This window comes from Homalodisca vitripennis, chromosome 5 (genome assembly GCF_021130785.1).
Source record: "Homalodisca vitripennis isolate AUS2020 chromosome 5, UT_GWSS_2.1, whole genome shotgun sequence".
NCBI classification, from domain to species: domain Eukaryota; kingdom Metazoa; phylum Arthropoda; class Insecta; order Hemiptera; family Cicadellidae; genus Homalodisca; species Homalodisca vitripennis.
In genome coordinates this window covers 1,116,137-1,137,106 of record NC_060211.1, presented here as the reverse complement: position 1 = coordinate 1,137,106, position 20,970 = coordinate 1,116,137, and the positions used below count along the sequence as shown (strand labels likewise).

At 36.9% G+C, this 20,970-nt stretch overlaps 1 protein-coding gene across 1 annotated transcript in view; it reads right to left on the bottom strand.

The window, feature by feature from the left end:
• The window catches only part of LOC124361717 (laccase-2-like), a 73,457-nt gene that overhangs the window by 25,903 nt on the left and 26,584 nt on the right, over positions 1-20,970 (bottom strand). Inside the window, exons 6-7 of the mRNA XM_046815642.1 lie at positions 6,006-6,164; positions 3,057-3,180 (exon numbers count right to left, since the gene is read on the bottom strand). Coding sequence (XP_046671598.1) covers positions 3,057-3,180; positions 6,006-6,164 — 283 coding nt within the window. The remainder of the gene's footprint in view (positions 1-3,056; positions 3,181-6,005; positions 6,165-20,970) is intronic.

Sequence of the window (20,970 nt, the reverse complement as noted above, 5' to 3'; positions counted from 1 at the left end):
CATCATTGGAACCACAGTAACCCAAGCCTCTTAATCCTATCCAGTAGCAGCCTATTGTCTGGTTCGCTTCCATCACAAAACTGAATCTTTCTCCGGTATTCACCATCAGTAGTCAATTCTACAATAATGCATTCTTTCAATTACCATTTTACTATGAAATATTACCTTTTCTCTTTATCAACAAGCATTTATTCCTTTTTTTAACTGTTTATTCCCGTACGAAATTATAACAAAGGTATATGATTTAGAGTTTTCATTACATTATTTACGAGGGTCATTCAATGAGTCCTAAGAATATCCTTTAAATGACAATACTGTAGTATTTATCAAAAATTGTATCATAATTATCAATACCATATAAAAAAATGTTTAAAATATCCCATTCATAAAACAGCTATCAAAAATGTCAACTACATCAATCACATGGTTTATGTTAGTTGTTAATTCTGTTAGTTGTTAATTCAGTTAGTTGTCTGGAGCACTCTGGATTACATTTGTGCTTCCATTGAACATTTATATTTTTAAAATACTAAAGCTGAGTTTATAGCGTATCTGCTTCTATGTTTGAAACAGTTCGCTACTGGGTAGATGTTTGAACCTGGCACCATCAAAACTATGGACCACCAACAATGTTGGTTTGAAGTTGTGGCTATATATGTGTTGTTTACACTATATTTTGTATTAAAATCCAAATGAGACCTTTTTTATTCAAGAAAGATGAAAATTATTAAGGACATCTATTGGACCAGTGAATCCTCCAAAATCTGTATCAATATCTACAATATGGTTTTGAGTGATCAACAATCAAAATGCACAAAGTAGTTGAGGTGACATACAAATGTATGTAGAAATGTCTGTATGTACAAATGTTATGTAGGTGCAGACTATAATTTTACACACCCGAATTGGGTGTTAAAGAATTGTTGACAAGATGGTTGCTGGGGATGTTTGCTCTTTGTGAAGAAAAAGCAAAGCACAACTTCATAGTTGACTCTGAGGTTGTGTTGGTACTTTTCCCATTACAATCTCGACAAGTTTCTGTATCGATACTTAACATGGTTGCTGGGGATGTTTGCTCTTTGTGAAGAAAAAGCAAAGCACAACTTCATAGTTGACTCTGAGGTTGTGTTGGTACTTTTCCCATTACAATCTTGACAAGTTTCTGTATCGATACTTAACATGGTTGCTGGGGATGTTTGCTCTTTGTGAAGAAAAAGCAAAGCACAACTTCATAGTTGACTCTGAGGTTGTGTTGGTACTTTTCCCATTACAATCTTGACAAGTTTCTGTATCGATACTTAACATGGTTGCTGGGGATGTTTGCTCTTTGTGAAGAAAAAGCAAAGCACAACTTCATAGTTGACTCTGAGGTTGTGTTGGTACTTTTCCCATTACAATCTTGACAAGTTTCTGTATCTATACTTAACATGGTTGCTGGGGATGTTTGCTCTTTGTGAAGAAAAAGCAAAGCACAACTTCATAGTTGACTCTGAGGTTGTGTTGGTACTTTTCCCATTACAATCTTGACAAGTTTCTGTATCGATACTTAACATGGTTGCTGGGGATGTTTGCTCTTTGTGAAGAAAAAGCAAAGCACAACTTCATAGTTGACTCTGAGGTTGTGTTGGTACTTTTCCCATTACAATCTTGACAAGTTTCTGTATCTATACTTAACATGGTTGCTGGGGATGTTTGCTCTTTGTGAAGAAAAAGCAAAGCACAACTTCATAGTTGACTCTGAGGTTGTGTTGGTACTTTTCCCATTACAATCTTGACAAGTTTCTGTATCGATACTTAACATGGTTGCTGGGGATGTTTGCTCTTTGTGAAGAAAAAGCAAAGCACAACTTCATAGTTGACTCTGAGGTTGTGTTGGTACTTTTCCCATTACAATCTTGACAAGTTTCTGTATCGATACTTAACTGTGGCCTAAACGTGGATACACCATTACTCCAGAGACAAAGGAACCGTTAAAACAGTGATTTGTTTTAGTTAACAGACTCAGAGAAAACGGTAAAATTGATCAGCAAAGTGAGGACCATGATTTTTGATAGTGTTCATTAAAATCTACACCAACTACTTGAACAAAGGACTTGAGACCCTCCTCTGAAAAAAGATAAATGATAGTTGTACATCTGCTTAGTTTCAATTAAAAAACTATTAAACCCTAGTCATCAACTTTGTCTATTTGTAGACAGGTACCTAAAACTGTACTTCAAAACCCTACTTTTGTATTGTTTAAAACAGTTAGAGAAAACTTGAAAAAATGTATAGAACTAAAATAAAACTATGTTTAAAGAGTTTAAATCTACCTAGAGTAACGTAGTCATGGTGAGATGGGTTGTTTAATGTGAATGTTGAATTTAGCTCCCGTTCACCTTCTTCTCAATGGTGTTACAGACGCATAAAAGTGGTTGAAAAAGTCTGCTACAAAGAAGCTCAAAACGAACAATTTGCATCGTTTTGACATCAAGGACACCCAAAATATAAAATATAGTGTAATCTAGGTGAATTAGCACTGTCATTGTCTCATCAGGTGCACGATTGCACCAATCTCTTCAGACGAACTTGACTCCAGGCTCCAGGAGTCAAGTCTTTACCAGCACCAGATTCCAAACCCTGCACTGAGAAGAAGGCGAACTCGAGCTAAACTCAACATTCGTACCTCATGTAGTTTGTTTTCTATCTTTAAGATTTATTAAACAATACTCATAATAATTCTATTGATATTATAAAAATATAAAAGTTTGTGAATATGTATACGTGATACTCAATCACACAAAACTTAGAGGACAGATTTAGATTAAATTTGGCATATACATTGATTTTCCTTTAGATGTAAGAATATATTTTTATTTAAAAATAAAACTAATAAATACGGTCCTTTTAAAAGTAATTTAAAGAAAACGTATTTACTACTTCAAAGATAGGCAAAATTGTTGACAGCTGATCGGGTGACACAAAGTATCTCAGACTTTAGTTTGTATTTGAGTGAACAAAAAACCAACTGCCATACCAAATAGTACAACTTTTATTACATTACACTTCCTACCTACCTGGCAGAGGCTGGAAGGAATCCGTGTCCCCAGAAATCACAAGAAGTGTATGGTTGTCTATGGAGATTTGGAACGGGCAATAAATCACACTGTTGGCTAATAACCGGAATCTGTATCTCTTCCCCTACAATAAAATGTGTTTCAGATATAGCAAATAATAAATATTTACTTTGTATTTATGAAAAAATAACTCTTTATAACTAGAATTCATCTACACCAATATAGGTGGATAGATAGCCTTGAGATGTAGTTGACTTGTTCAATTTTGTAGAGCCACCTTAAATAAAATAAATAAATATTTATTTTCCAACATTTACATACATGTTTACAATAAACAATAAACTTAGGTAGTCACTGACCAAAATCAAGTAGCTGGTCAGTGTAAAATACATAAATAAACAGTTTATAGCTTATAGATTGCTCTCACATAAAAAACTAAAAAGTCAACAGACTGCTCTCCGCGACGTCTGCTCAAGACTAGAACCAAAAGAAAGACATATAGATTTCTATACAATATAAATTGATTATTAATAATAAGTAATTAGACATTGTAAAGAATAAAAAACCATTTTGGAAAAAATACAATCTTATGTACTAAAATCCTAAATAATGTTTCAAAAATTTATAAACAAATATATTAAAATAATTGAAAATTTGCTTAATATATTATATAAAGTTACATACAAATATCAGACAAATCACATACGTACACATACATGCATACGATAGAACAGCCACTCATTCTAAAACAAACATTCACAGGCACACACTACTATAATTATGATAGTTTTACACAATCAGGTTAAAAATTATTTAATAATGATGTGAATAATATAGTAAGTGGTTGCATAAAACTTAAATTAATACACTCGTTAAAAAAGCGATGTCAGATTTTGTAAATAGCCAGGATTTTAGTAAGAAGCAGAACTGTTTTAAGATACTACTCGATTTGATTTCATCAGTAATTTGATTAAATAATTTTGGGCCTATGTATAGAATGGATTGTCTATAGAGTTCTTTGTTAACTTTAGGTAACCTGAAGATTCTGCTTTTACTAATTCTAGTTTTATACGTCAAACCACTTGTACCTAAATTTCCGCTTCTAATAAAAAATTTCTCAAAATGTTGTATACGTGTAGATGTTCTAGGGGCAAGATTTTCAATTTCAAATATAATGGAAAGACGCTATCTATTTTGCTTCTACTTAATATAATACGCATGAAACCATTTCATTTTGTGCTACTTTTAACTTGTTTATCAAAAATTAATGTGTACTTCCCCAGCAACTAATTGAACACTGTAATGTAGATTGGATAAGGGCAAAATATAGAGTGCGCATAATATCTCTATCGCAATAATTTTTAAGAAAATAAAAAGTTCTAATTGATGACCTTAACTTATTACGTAACGTTTGTTATTATGTTTGTTTTGTTGTTGTTATGACCTTATGTCTCATCTCTCAGAACCTTGGCCATAAGTTCCTGCTCCTAAGTTCCTGATGGCTTAAATTTGTTAATGAGTCTACAATCTTTTGATACAAGCTTTTAAATTTTAGTTAAAGTGGTCTTGGCTGTTAAATATATCCCTTCAGGACTATCTATTTTACCTGGGCACTTCAGTGCCATACTTTCTTGTAGCTGACAAATGTGAGAGATCACAAATATGACAAACTAGTTAACATGACAACCTCCAATGGTGTAACTAAAGGGAGAGGTATTAAGGGGATAGAACCCCCAAAAACCCCTAAAAAAATTAAAATACATGTATAATAGAAATCCAACTTGTTTGAAATACAGCATTTAAACGTGTTACTTTGAATTAGGCCTGACTAATTAAATGAAATTTAGATTCATTCAGATTGATCCCGTATTAATATTTAAGGCATATTACTACCAACACAAATAGAGTATTAATATGTGACTGAAACCTGAGTTGCACAAGAACATTTGTAAACAAATCAAATGTAGTTCATAAAGCCTAGATTAGATGCTAATCGAGTTGAACATTGATTATGCTTTTTGTTAATAAGATAAAAACTGTTGAGCTTTTAAAAAGGCATGGCAAGTCTTTTAATAATTTATTGATGAACAAAAATGTTTGCACATTAGGAATTTAAAACAACTTATTTATTAGGAATTATTTATGATTTTTATTGTTATTTATTACTGTAAATATTAATTTTAATTATATCTAAATGCCATAAGTCATATTATTTAGGTAATTATTTATTTCTATAATTTAACATATTAATTAAGTTATATGTAACTTATCATAATGTATGATGCCAACAAAAATGCCCAATCGTGATTCTGTCAATACTTTTATGGTGCACATGACAAAAATAATATTTCGTTTTAAATCCTTACTCTTCAGTCATTTTACCAATCGGTTCAGTATTTAAAGGGTTTACTTGGTAGGCAATAGTTCAATGATAAAGAAGTTTAAACTGCTATCATTATTTAAACTTCTTCATTTATAGCACAATAAACCAAGTTTCTTAATTAGTTAGGGATATATGGCAAATGTTTGGACAAGAATAGAAGTGATATAGGAATTGAAATAAACTATGTAGAATTTATGTAGAACAAATGTATATTTTAACAATGTTTAGAGTATTTTTATTTTCATATTAGAACACTGATTTTAAAACATCCCTCCTATAATTCTATAGTATAAATATAGTATTTTGGTGACACATTTTTATTGTCTGACAAAACAAATCACATTTTAAACCCTCCCCTCTTATATTAATATTTTCTAAAACTACTTCAGTAGTAGTTTTCTAGAAACCTCATTGACGTATATATGAGATGCAGGCCAAGTTAAAGTAAAGTTAATACAGATATTTTAGTTTTGTTCCATAAACTTTGATGGATTATTAAAATAAAACAGAATAATGTATGTGTTATATTTCCTGCAAACTATACTCTAACGAGAAAAAGCACTTACTTGGTTAACAAAGAATTTTGCTCTAGGAGTTGAAACGAAGTCTGATGAATTTGTTTTTAAAGGAAACTTTTTTAATGCAGCATAACCATTGATCAATAAGCCAAACCCCATCATCTCGTGGCCTGTGTGAAGCACTGAAGAAAGAACATTTCGATCTGTCTGAAACATACAACTGTTTCTTACTTCTGTAAATTCAGTTGATGAATGAAGAAACCATAAACAAGGAAAAACTTATTTCCTTAAGAAAAAAATTGATTTGTTCCCAAAAGAAAAGGAATGGACAAATTTTTTGACTTGAAATACTAAAATTTTCAAAACTGAAATATTTTACAACCTATAGTAACTTAAGGCTATAATTATTAAATTTCATTTATAAACAATTGAATAAATTAAACAAGAACTATACACAACTCAATAAAAATATTTTACATTATAAATCTTTATTGCGTAGCTAACAATTTACTTATTATAACAAAGTACAGAAGCCTATATTACAATTAAATATTATTTATTTTAATTGCAAAGAAAACATCATTATAATATTGGTAGAGGGAATACAAGATACACAGCTAGGTAGAGGAAATACAAGATACACAGCTAGGTAGAGGAGATACAAGCTACACAACCAGGTAGAGGAGATACAAGATACACAGCTAGGTAGAGGAGATACAAGCTACACAGTCAGGTAGAGGAGATACAAGCTACACAGCTAGGTAGAGGAGATACAAGCTACACAGTCAGGTAGAGGAGAACCAAACTACACAACCAGGTAGAGGAGATACAAGATACACAGCCAGGTAGAGGAAATACAAGATACACAGCTAGGTAGAGGATATAAAAGCTACACAGTCAGGTAGAGGAGACACAAGATACACAGCTAAGTAGAGGAGATACAAGATACACAGCTAGATAGAGGAGATACAAGATACAAAGTCAGGTAGAGGAGATACAAGCTACACAACTAGGTAGAGGAGATACAAGCTACACAGTCAGGTAGAGGAGAACCAAACTACACAACCAGGTAGAGGAGATACAAGATACACAGCCAGGTAGAGGAAATACAAGATACACAGCTAGGTAGAGGAGATACATGCTACACAGTCAGGTAGAGGAGATACAAGCTACACAGTCAGGTAGAGGAGATACAAGCTACAAAGCTAGGTAGAGGAGATACAAGCTACACAGTCAGGTAGATGAGAAACAAACTACACAACCAGGTAGAGGAGATACAAGATACACAGCTAGGTAGAGGAGATACAAGATACATAGCTAGGTAGAGGAGATACAAGCTACACAGTCAGGTAGAGGAGATACAAGCTACACAGCCAGGTAGAGGAGAAACAAACTACACAACCAGGTAGAGGAGATACAAGCTACATAGCTAGGTAGAGGAGATACAAGATACACAGCTAGGTAGAGGAGATACAAGCTACACAGTCAGGTAGAGGAGATACAAGCTACACAGCTAGGTAGAGGAGATACAAGCTACACAGTCAGGTAGAGGAGAACCAAACTACACAACCAGGTAGAGGAGATACAAGATACACAGCCAGGTAGAGGAAATACAAGATACACAGCTAGGTAGAGGAGATACAAGCTACACAGTCAGGTAGAGGAGATACAAGATACACAGCTAGGTAGAGGAGATACAAGATACACAGCTAGGTAGAGGAGATACAAGCTACACAGTCAGGTAGAGGAGATACAAGCTACACAGCTAGGTAGAGGAGATACAAGCTACACAGTCAGGTAGAGGAGAACCAAACTACACAACCAGGTAGAGGAGATACAAGATACACAGCCAGGTAGAGGAAATACAAGATACACAGCTAGGTAGAGGAGATACAAGCTACACAGTCAGGTAGAGGAGATACAAGCTACACAGTCAGGTAGAGGAGATACAAGCTACACAGCTAGGTAGAGGAGATACAAGCTACACAGTCAGGTAGAGGAGAAACAAACTACACAACCAGGTAGAGGAGATACAAGATACACAGCTAGGTAGAGGAGATACAAGATACACAGCTAGGTAGAGGAGATACAAGCTACACAGTCAGGTAGAGGAGATACAAGCTACACAGCCAGGTAGAGGAGAAACAAACTACACAACCAGGTAGAGGAGATACAAGCTACACAGCTAGGTAGAGGAGATACAAGATACACAGCTAGGTAGAGGAGATACAAGCTACACAGTCAGGTAGAGGAGATACAAGCTACACAGCTAGGTAGAGGAGATACAAGCTACACAGTCAGGTAGAGGAGAAACAAACTACACAACCAGGTAGAGGAGATACAAGATACACAGCCAGGTAGAGGAAATATAAGATACACAGCTAGGTAGAGGAGATACAAGCTACACAGTCAGGTAGAGGAGATACAAGCTACACAGCTAGGTAGAGGTAGAGGAGATACAAGCTACACAGCTACAAGATACACAGCTAGGTAGAGGAGATACAAGCTACACAGGTAGAGGAAATATAAGATACACAGCTAGGTAGAGGAGATACAAGCTACACATCCAGGTAGAGGAGATACAAGATACACAGCTAGGTAGAGGAGATACAAGCTACACATCCAGGTAGAGGAGATACAAGATACACAGCTAGGTAGAGGAGATACAAGCTACACAGTCAGGTAGAGGAGATACAAGCTACACAGCTAGGTAGAGGAGATACAAGCTACACAGTCAGGTAGAGGAGAACCAAACTACACAACCAGGTAGAGGATATAGAAGATACACAACCATGTAGAGGAAATACAAGATACACAGCTAGGTAGAGGAGATACAAGCTACACAGTCAGATAGAGGAGATACAAGCTACACAGTCAGGTAGAGGAGATACAAGCTACACAGCTAGGTAGAGGAGATACAAGCTACACAGTCAGGTAGAGAAGAAACAAATAAGACAACCAGGTCGAGGAGATACAAGAAACACAGCTAGGTAGAGGAGATACAAGATACACAGCTAGGAAGAGAAGATACAAGATACACAGCTAGGTAGAGGAGATACAAGCTACACAGCCAGGTAGAGGAGATAAAAGCTACACAGCCAGGTAGAGGAGAAACAAGATACACAGCTAGGTAGAGGAGATACAAGCTACACAGTCAGGTAGAGGAGATACAAACTACACAACCAGGTAGAGGAGATACAAGATACACAGCTAGGTAGAGGAGATACAAGCTACACAGTCTGGTATAGGAGATACAAGCTACACAGCTAGGTAGAGGAGATATAAGCTACACAGTCAGGTAGAGGAGATACAAGCTACATAGCCAGATAGAGGAGATACAAGCTACACAACCAGGTAGAGGAGATACAAGCTACACAACCAGGTAGATGAGATACAAGCTACACAACCAGGTAGAGGAGATACAAGATACACAGCTAGGTAGAGGAGATACAAGATACACAGCTAGGTAGAGGAGATACAACATACACAGCTAGGTAGAGGAGATACAAGCTACACAGTCAGGTAGAGGAGATACAAGCTACATAGCCAGATAGAGGAGAAACAAACTACACAACCAGGTAGAGGAGATACAAGCTACACAGCTAGGTAGAGGAGATACAAGATACACAGCTAGGTAGAGGAGATACAAGCTTCACAGTCAGGTAGAGGAGATACAAGCTACACAGCTAGGTAGAGGAGAAACAAACTACACAGCCAGGTAGAGGAGATACAAGATACACAGCTAGGTAGAGGAGATACACAGCACTCTCGATCTGCTAATGTGGAGATAGTCGGTCTGCCAAAGACTGACAATGAAAATATTGTCGACTGTCTCCAGCACATTGCCGGTGCCCTTGGACTTGAGTTCAGGATGGAGGACGTATCGATCGCTCATCGGCTGAGAGCTTACTCCACGAGAAGGCATGTACATCCGCCGATTATTGTGCAGTTCGTCTCCAGACGCGTCAAGGAGGACTGGCTGAGGGCAGCGAGGACGAAGAAGAATTTAAACGCCGCGGACATCCACCCATCTCTCACACGGAGTAATGTATACGTGAACGACCACCTGACTGACACCTCACAATAAAGCGCTTCTGGGGAAGGCTCGCCGGCTTAAGCGAGAGGGGAAGATCGTCCTAGCCGGATTTTTCAACGGAAAGGTCGTCATCAAGGCTGCTGAGGGTGCTGAGGCTGTTCGCGTCACCATGATGGAGGATCTCGACAGGTTTGACAAGAGATAACTTTCCTCTGTGGTCCGCATTACATAAGTAAGTTTATACGTCTATAAAATTTTTTTCTTTCGTTAGTATAATAATCAGGCTTTTTCTTTTGTTTATTCACTTTTTATGTCATAAAGAAGATACTTTTAATTTTCATTTGTATTGTATTTATATAATCTAAAACTACATTTATAATTTTACAATACACTTTCTTATTAGAGAAAATAATATTTCATTTTTCTCTCGATAGGTTATTGTACGAGGAAACGATAAATTAAGTATGACAATGAGATTGATGTAATTAGTTATTATTAGTTTGGTGTATGGTTTTGTATTTTAATTTCTATGAGAAAGTCAAGTTACTAATATGTAAGAGAGGCTCAAATTTTATATACAATTTTTCTTTTCATGTAAAATTTAATATCAGTATTTTTCGGAGTATAAATTCAGAACATAACTAACTATTTATTACTAATCAATTAAATATTTTCTAAATTACATATTTGCAATATTTTTTTTCTTAAGTGAGTAAAACATTGAAAAAATAAATTCAATTATTTTAGTATTGTTATATTTGCATTGTCTGTTTTTGGTAATAAATTGTCAGCAACTTATACAAGCATACGCTTGTTTATTATTCTTATTATGTTTATTATGGTATACGCATCATAGGCCTAGGTGTAAGAAATTAAGATTAATATTATATAGTTAAATACATTTAGTACTATTTAATTTATGTACACAGATGTCTTTATTTAGTCTGTCTTTCCACTATTTAATATCTTTATTATTTAACCAGAAACTATTTTATGATAAAACTTAATGTTCAGAATTCACAAACTTCTAAATTTGTCTATGTAAGACTGCAATCTTTAAATTTGAAAACCTTTAAAATGTATAATTATGCAATCTTTTTAATCGTCTACTGAAATTGGCCATTTTAATGTAATTACATTGTAATAATATGGATTTATATAAATGCATCTTACTGAAGTATAAATAAGTAACAGATTATATGCAATATTTAAGTGCTAATTAAACTTCTGTGTATGCCAGGGTACATATACGCATTTATAAAATATACTTTTATTACTTTCAAATATTTAGACTGGCCGGGCGGGTGATTGGGCTTGAACGGCATAAATGGGTGAGAATGATGACAACTCTTTGTTTTTCCACAACGATTGTTTAGAACTGGAATCATATTTTGAATACAAAGTTTTTTTTTAGTAGTAATTCTGTTGATAAACTTAAAATATTCCATTGCAATATAAGAAGTATTTCAAAAAACTTTGACGAACTTTTGATTTATTTAAATGATCTTCCTTCGCTAGATATAATAATATTGACAGAGTGTTGGTTGAGGGGAGGTGAGGAGGGGTGGACCATTGACGGGTTTGACTTTGTACTTACTGATAAGCAGCGTAACAAGGCTGATGGTGTAGTTGTTTACTACAATAACCGGTTGTCAGTTGCTGCATCACAGATTTCTATAGGTGACACGTACGGCATAAAACTCTACTTTAATTTTTGTCATAAAACTTTTTGTCTCGTGGCTCTCTACCGTACGTTTGACTGCGACATTCAACTTTTTTTTTATTCTTTAGAACATTATCTTGATAGTTTGAATAAGGACGAAATAATTATCTTAGCTGGAGATTTCAACTTTGACTTGCTTGAAACAAACTCCCCTTATACTGACAGATACTTGAATTGTATAGTAGGTGCTGGTCTCATTCATTGTATAGATAAACCAACAAGGGTAACAAAATCAAGAAAGTCATGCCTGGATCACTTTATTATACGATATAACGACATGAACAACGTACAGGCAGCTGTGTTACAGACTGAGATAACTGATCACTATAGCACTGGTCTTACAATTACTTTTCCCGTTACAGCACCATCGGTTATGACAAATACAGCACAGACGATTATAGACTCTGCACTCTTGTCCCGTAATCTTGCTCATATTGACTGGAAGACGATTTTTCAGAACGAAAATGTAAACGGTTCTACATACGAATTTTGCAAAATGGTAGGCCAAGCGATCGATAATTCTAGAAAACCAATTAAAAAGTCATCTAGATTCAAGAGGCTTAAGCCTTGGATTACAAATGATCTGATCAAATTAATTCGCGATAGAGATAAATTGAGCAAAAAAATTAAAAAACAGCCTTTTAATATAATTCTTAAAAATAATTATCGAACGTTAAGGCAATTTATTGCCAATTCTATCAAAACGTCTAAGCGTATTTACTACAGGGCTAAATTAAACGAATATCAAAATAATCCTAAATTGTTTTGGACTGTAATTAACGAGTTGGCAGGTAAAAAAAATAATAAGGGTTTATTTCCGGTAGAAAGGTATCTGCCTAATGTACCAAGTGTTACTCACGGTGTATGTAAAGAAGTCGCTAACGATTTCAACATGTTTTTTGCTAGCGTTGGATATAACTTGGCAAGTTCAATTAACACCGGGGGTGCATTAATTATCGATGATGCAGATTACGGGCGAGACTCACTGTTCACGCTTCGGACTGTCACTGAACTGGACCTATTCAGACACATTACTGCACTACGTGGCGGGTCCGCTCCTGGTTATGACGGCGTCACAGCTTCTGCACTCAAAGATAATATTCATATTTTCTCTAAACCTTTTCTACATATTTTAAATCTTAGCTTGGCGTACGGTATATTTCCTGATAGTTTTAAGTTAGCTAAAGTAATCCCACTTCACAAGGCTAGCACATTTACGGAGAAAAATAACTATCGTCCCATTCCTTTGTTAAGTGTTTTCTCTAAGGTGCTGGAGAGAATCGTCAAAGAGCAGTTTGTAAATTACCTTCAACACAACCATATTTTAGCGGAGTGTCAATACGGGTTTAGGGCTGATAAAAACATTTCAGACGTTCTCTTTGATGTAAACAAAGAAATTTATCATACTTTGTCAGATGGTATGAGGAGCTTTTTAATTTTCCTTGACCTAAAGAAAGCATTTGATAGTGTAGATAGAAACAAATTAATTTACAAATTATCAGCTATAGGTGTAACGGGAAACGCTCTCGCATGGTTTAGGAGCTACCTTGCGGACAGACGGCAGTTTGTGTCTGTCTGCGGTGTGAATGGCGATGAGCTTCCTGTGGATTATGGTGTAGTTCAAGGAAGCACTCTGGGCCCTATATTATTTTTAATATACATTAACAACATTTCAAAACTGCAGATTCATGGTAAACTATTTCTTTTTGCTGACGACACGCTAATTATTATCAAAGGTAAATCTTGGCAGGATGTTCAAAATAAATCTTTAAATGACCTCATGACAATTAAAAAATGGATGGACCAAAATGTTTTATCACTTAACATCTCAAAAACTAAATTTATGCACCTTTCTCTTACATCAAATTCAGATTACAACTTACACGATTTAATTATTCATAGTCTAATTGTAATAATCTCTATAACAATGCCTGTGGATGTAATAAAATCGAGAAAGTGTCGTCATACAAATATTTGGGTGTGTTGTTTGATTCTCGAATGAAATGGATAGATCACATTAATTTCTTAAAAAATAAAGCAAGAAAGTATATATTTGCTTTTAGGCAGTTAAATAGCATTTTGAGTTTTGATGAAACTAAAATCGTTTATTTTGCTTATGTGCAATCCCTTTTTTCGTATGGCATTCTAGCTTGGGGGGGTGCTTTTCCTTCACATATCAAAAGTTTAGATATAGTTCAGAAATCTATTCTGAAAGCCGGTTTTGCGAAGTGTAGACGATATCCCTCTGATTTATTGTTTCAAGAAACAGGAATTCTGCCAATTAAAAAGATTTTTATTAAAGTCTTATTTATTCATATTTACAAACATTTCGGCTCCATTTTTTCTACAATCCCACATTTTTATAACACAAGATATGCAAATATAGTCGGAATTAACACTATTCACCAACATAAATCATTTGCGACAACAAACAGTTTTTATCTAGCACACATTTTATATCGAAATTATTCTAATAGTTTTAGAAATTTCAAGCTGTTCGACTCTCCCTCTCTTGAGGTTTTTAAGAAACATGTCAAGGAGTTTTTGATTCTCATAAGCAGTGAGAGGGCCCAGTTACTTATCTCTGTTGACTACAGACGGACCTAGACTATCTGACAACTGACTGACAGCATTGTCCCCTCTCCTCTCCTCTTCAAACTATATATAATAAAATCCAATAACTTAAGTAATTAGCCTATTTTTTGTAATTTTTGTTCACTCAATATTTTTATTTGTTATGTCTACTTTCTCCTCTATATTGCTGATTATCGGAATTCGAGGTCATATCCGTAGTTTATTCTGCTTTAGATGTCTTCTTTCAATTATCAAATTTTATAAAATTAATCTACACTCTGCTCGAGATAAAATTCGAATCGTAACAATTTCAACTCGAGTCTACGCACAGGCCATTAAGGCCCATGTAGGCTCTTTTCCCTATTTGAATTTATCCAGAAATTATGTAGCAAACTTAATGCTGTTTATACTGGGTATGCGTGTATGTATGGGATATGTATGTATATGCATGTGTATGTACATGTATGTGTGTATATATATGTCTCTTTATTCTATCATCTCTTTATTCATTATATTGATTTATTTATGTAACACAAGTCTTTTTATATTATTTAACGTTAATTATTTAATTTTAGTTTTTTAATTGTATTCTAGAATACTTCTGTATGTTTGTTTTTATGAATTAGATAATATACAAATACTACATTTGCTATCATTTCAATGTAAAGGTTTATTTTGTATTTCATTTCTTTTTGTGTGTGGAAAATAAACGTGATTTGATTTGATTTGATTTGAGATACAAGCTACACATCCAGGTAGAGGAGATACAAGATACACAGCTAGGTAGAGGAGATACAAGCTACACAGTCAGGTAGAGGAGATACAAGCTACACAGCTAGGTAGAGGAGATACAAGCTACACAACCAGGTAGAGGAGATACAAGCTACACAACCAGGTAGAGGAGATACAAGCTACACAACCAGGTAGAGGAGATACAAGATACACAGCTAGGTAGAGGAGATACAACATACACAGCTAGGTAGAGGAGATACAAGCTACACAGCCAGGTAGAGGAGATACAATATACAAAGCTAGGTAGAGGAGATACAAGCTACACAGCCAGGTAGAGGAGATACAAGATACACAGCTAGGTAGAGGAGATACAGGCTACACAGTCAGGTAGAGGAGATACAAGCTACACAGCCAGGTAGAGGAGATACTACATACACAGCTAGGGTGAGGAGATACAAGCTACACAGCCAGGTAGAGGAGATACAATATACAAAGCTAGGTAGAGGAGATACAAGATACACAACCAGGTAGAGGAGATACAAGATACACAGCTAGGTAGAGGAGATACAAGATACACAGCTAGGTAGAGGAGATACAACATACACAGCTAGGTAGAGGAGATACAAGCTACACAGCCAGGTAGAGGAGATACAATATACAAAGCTAGGTAGAGGAGATACAAGCTACACAGCCAGGTAGAGGAGATACAAGGTACACAGCTAGGTAGAGGAGATACAAGCTACACAACCAGGTAGAGGAGATACAAGATACACAGCTAGGTAGAGGAGATACAGGCTACACAGTCAGGTAGAGGAGATACAAGCTGCACAGCCAGGTAGAGGAGATACTACATACACAGCTAGGGTGAGGAGATACAAGCTACACAGCCAGGTAGAGGAGATACAATATACAAAGCTAGGTAGAGGAGATACAAGATACACAGCTAGGTAGAGGAGATACAATATACAAAGCTAGGTAGAGGAGATACAAGCTACACAGCCAGGTAGAGGAGATACAAGGTACACAGCTAGGTAGAGGAGATACAAGCTACACAACCAGGTAGAGGAGATACAAGATACACAGCCAGGTAGAGGAGATACTACATACACAGCTAGGGTGAGGAGATACAAGCTACACAGCCAGGTAGAGGAGATACAATATACAAAGCTAGGTAGAGGAGATACAAGATACACAGCTAGGTAGAGGAGATACAAGCTACACACTCAGGTAGAGGAGATACAACATACACAGCTAGGTAGAGGAGATACAAGCTACACAGCCAGGTAGAGGAGATACAAGATACACAGCTAGGTAGAGGAGATACAAGATACACAGCTAGGTAGAGGAGATACAAGCTACACACTCAGGTAGAGGAGATACAAGCTACACAGTCAGGTAGAGGAGATACAAGCTACACACCAAGGTAGAGGAGATACAAGATACACAGCTAGGTAGAGGAGATACAGGCTACACAGTCAGGTAGAGGAGATACAAGCTACACAGCCAGGTATAGGAGATACTACATACACAGCTAGGTAGAGGAGATGCAAGATACACAGCCAGGTAGAGGAGATACAAGGTACACAGCTAGGTAGAGGAGATACAAGCTACACAGTCAGGTAGAGGAGATACAAGCTACATAACCAGGTAGAGGAGATACAAGATACACAGCTAGGTAGAGGAGATACAGGCTACACAGTCAGGTAGAGGAGATACAAGCTACACAGTCAGGTAGAGGAGATACAAGCTACACAACCAGGTAGAGGAGATACAAGCTACACAGCCAGGTAGAGGAGATACAAGCTACACAACCAGGTAGAGGAGATACAAGATACACAGCTAGGTAGAGGAGATACAGGCTACACAGCTAGGTAGAGGAGATACAAGCTACACAGCCAGGTAGAGGAGATACTACATACACAGCTAGGTAGAGGAGATACAAGCTACACAGCCAGGTAGAGGAGATACAATATACACAGCTAGGTAGAGGAGATACAAGCTACACAACCAGGTAGAGGAGATACAAGATACACAGCTAGGTAGAGGAGATACAGGCTACACAGTCAGGTAGAGGAGATACAAGCTACACAGCCAAGGTAAAGGAGATACAAGATACACAGCTAGGTAGAGGAGATACAAGCTACACAGCCAGGTAGAGGAGATACAATATACACAGCTAGGTAGAGGAGATACAAGATACACAGCTAGGTAGAGGAGATACAATATACACAGCTAGGTAGAGGAGATACAAGCTACACAGCCAGGTAGAGGAGATACAAGATACACAGCTAGGTAGAGGAGATACAGGCTACACAGTCAGGTAGAGGAGATACAAGCTACACAGCCAGGTAGAGGAGATACTACATACACAGCTAGGTAGAGGAGATACAAGCTACACAACCAGGTAGAGGAGATACAAGATACACAGCTAGGTAGAGGAGATACAAGCTACACAGTCAGGTAGAGGAGATACAAGCTACACAGCTAGGTAGAGGAGATACAAGCTACACAGCTAGGTAGAGGAGATACAAGCTACACAGCCAGGTAGAGGAGATACTACATACACAGCTAGGTAGAGGAGATGCAAGATACACAGCCAGGTAGAGGAGATACAAGGTACACAGCTAGGTAGAGGAGATACAAGCTACACAACCAGGTAGAGGAGATACAAGATACACAGCTAGGTAGAGGAGATACAGGCTACACAGTCAGGTAGAGGAGATACAAGCTACACAGCCAGGTAGAGGAGATACTACATACACAGCTAGGGTGAGGAGATACAAGCTACACAGCCAGGTAGAGGAGATACAATATACACAGCTAGGTAGAGGAGATACAAGATACACAGCTAGGTAGAGGAGATACAAAATACACAGCTAGGTAGAGGAGATACAAGCTACACAGCCAGGTAGAGGAGATACAATATACAAAGCTAGGTAGAGGAGATACAAGCTACACAGCCAGGTAGAGGAGATACAAGGTACACAGCTAGGTAGAGGAGATACAAGCTACACAACCAGGTAGAGGAGATACAAGATACACAGCTAGGTAGAGGAGATACAGGCTACACAGTCAGGTAGAGGAGATACAAGCTACACAGCCAGGTAGAGGAGATACTACATACACAGCGAGGGTGAGGAGATACAAGCTACACAGCCAGGTAGAGGAGATACAATATACAAAGCTATGTAGAGGAGATACAAGATACACAGCTAGGTAGAGAAGATACAACCTACACAGTCAGGTAGAGGAGATACAAGCTACACAGTCAGGTAGAGGAGATACAAGCTTCACAACCAGGTAGAGGAGATACAAGCTACACAACCAGGTAGAGGAGATACAAGCTACACAACTAGGTAGAGGAGATACAAGATACACAGCTAGGTAGAGGAGATACAAGATACACAGCTAGGTAGAGGAGATACAACATACACAGCTAGGTAGAGGAGATACAAGCTACAAAGCCAGGTAGAGGAGATACAATATACAAAGCTAGGTAGAGGAGATACAAGCTACACAGCCAGGTAGAGGAGATAAAAGGTACACAGCTAGGTAGAGGAGATACAAGCTACACAACCAGGTAGAGGAGATACAAGATACACAGCTAGGTAGAGGAGATACAGGCTACACAGTCAGGTAGAGGAGATACATGCTACACAGCCAGGTAGAGGAGATACTACATACACAGCTAGGGTGAGGAGATACAAGCTACACAGCCAGGTAGAGGAGATACAATATACAAAGCTAGGTAGAGGAGATACAAGATACACAGCTAGGTAGAGGAGATACAAGCTACACAGTCAGGTATAGTAGATACAAGCTACACAGTCAGGTAGAGGAGATACAAGCTACACAACCAGGTAGAGGAGATACAAGATACACAGCTAGGTAGAGGAGATACAGGCTACACAGTCAGGTAGAGGAGATACAAGCTACACAGCCAGGTATAGGAGATACTACATACACAGCTAGGTAGAGGAGATGCAAGATACACAGCCAGGTAGAGGAGATACAAGGTACACAGCTAGGTAGAGGAGATACAAGCTACACAACCAGGTAGAGGAGATACAAGATACACAGCTAGGTAGAGGTGATACAGGCTACACAGCCAGGTAGAGGAGATACAAGCTACACAGCCAGGTAGAGGAGATACTACATACACAGCTAGGGTGAGGAGATACAAGCTACACAGCCAGGTAGAGGAGATACAATATACAAAGCTAGGTAGAGGAGATACAAGATACACAGCTAGGTAGAGGAGATACAAGCTACACAGTCAGGTAGAGGAGATACAATATACAAAGCTAGGTAGAGGAGATACAAGCTACACAACCAGGTAGAGGAGATACAAGATACACAGCTAGGTAGAGGAGATACAGGCTACACAGTCAGGTAGAGGAGATACAAGCTACACAGCTAGGTATAGGAGATACTACATACACAGCTAGGTAGAGGAGATGCAAGATACACAGCCAGGTAGAGGAGATACAATATACAAAGCTAGGTAGAGGAGATACAAGATACACAGCTAGGTAGAGGAGATACAAGCTACACAGTCAGGTATAGGAGATACAAGCTACACAGCTAGGTAGAGGAGATACAACATACACGGCTAGGTAGAGGAAATACAAGATACACATCTAGGTAGAGGAGATACAAGCTACACAGTCAGGTAGAGGAGATACAAGCTACACAGTCAGGTAGAGGAGATACAAGCTACACAGCTAGGTAGAGGAGATACAACATACACGGCTAGGTAGAGGAAATACAAGATACACATCTAGGTAGAGGAGATACAAGCTACACAGCCAGGTAGAGGAGATACAAGATACTTTAAGGTTTGACTTTATCTGACATTGTTCGGTGCAGTTTGAGCTGGAAAACCTTTTATAGTCGACAATTAATCTGCATTATTTTTATAAATACTTTTTAATACTGGAATTTAAGTTTGATATACTAAGATTCATACTTTGAGTGATTTGTGAAATCTTGAATTTCAGACTCTAACCTGGGAAATGGAGGCGATTGATAGTGTTAGATAAAGCACAGAAATATTTTGAACTAATTTCATTACTATCACATGATGGGTAGATAAAAGTAATTATACATTTCTTAATAAATGTATTGGATTTTAATTAACAAACCATTATCTAAAAGAAATAAGAGTAACTATTTATATCGCTCAATATAAAACATTGAATAGTTGGGAATATTCCGCACGCTTAAGGGATTTATAAGATCATAACTTAAAAATTATTTTGATGGATTTGGAAATGATCCATCCATCTCATAAATCAGTGAATGTGAGGTGGAGAAAGCCGTGTAAGAGGAAGGGTGTCACTCAGAAATGTTTAGATACATAAATTTCTTCATACCTTGATCTTCTCTTGGGCTTCATAGTGTTTCTCCCAAGTAGAATAATACACTTATGTTTCATGGTATGCTACTTTAATTCAGCCTATTTATTGGTGCTAGAGGTTAATTGAACTGTTTTAATTGCTGAAAAGCTGATTCTAATTGGCGAATAGTGTCAATCCATCAGCAGCACGGCAGTCATTGACATCTTGGACAACTTTCAGCCTCCAGTTATTAATAATTAATTAATTATTAATATTTCTGATGATTGATTTTAAAATGTGTCAAGCTAACATTGCACTTATGAAACAATGTATCGTTTGGCACTCTAAACCATTTACTATCACATCTCCCCCACCAAAACTAACACTGTTGACTATCATTACCTTTCTCAGGGAAAATTCTTCTATTGATATCAAGAAAACTTGTTTTTAATAAGTGACGTTATACAGCATAAACTGGCTCTCCCCTGAAACCATTGAAGAGAAACTACCACTGACAAACAATTTTTTAAATTTGGAGTACAATCAGCCAAGGTGCACAACCAAACTTTCATGAAATCAGTAAAGGAGGTTCTCCTTATAAAGAAATCA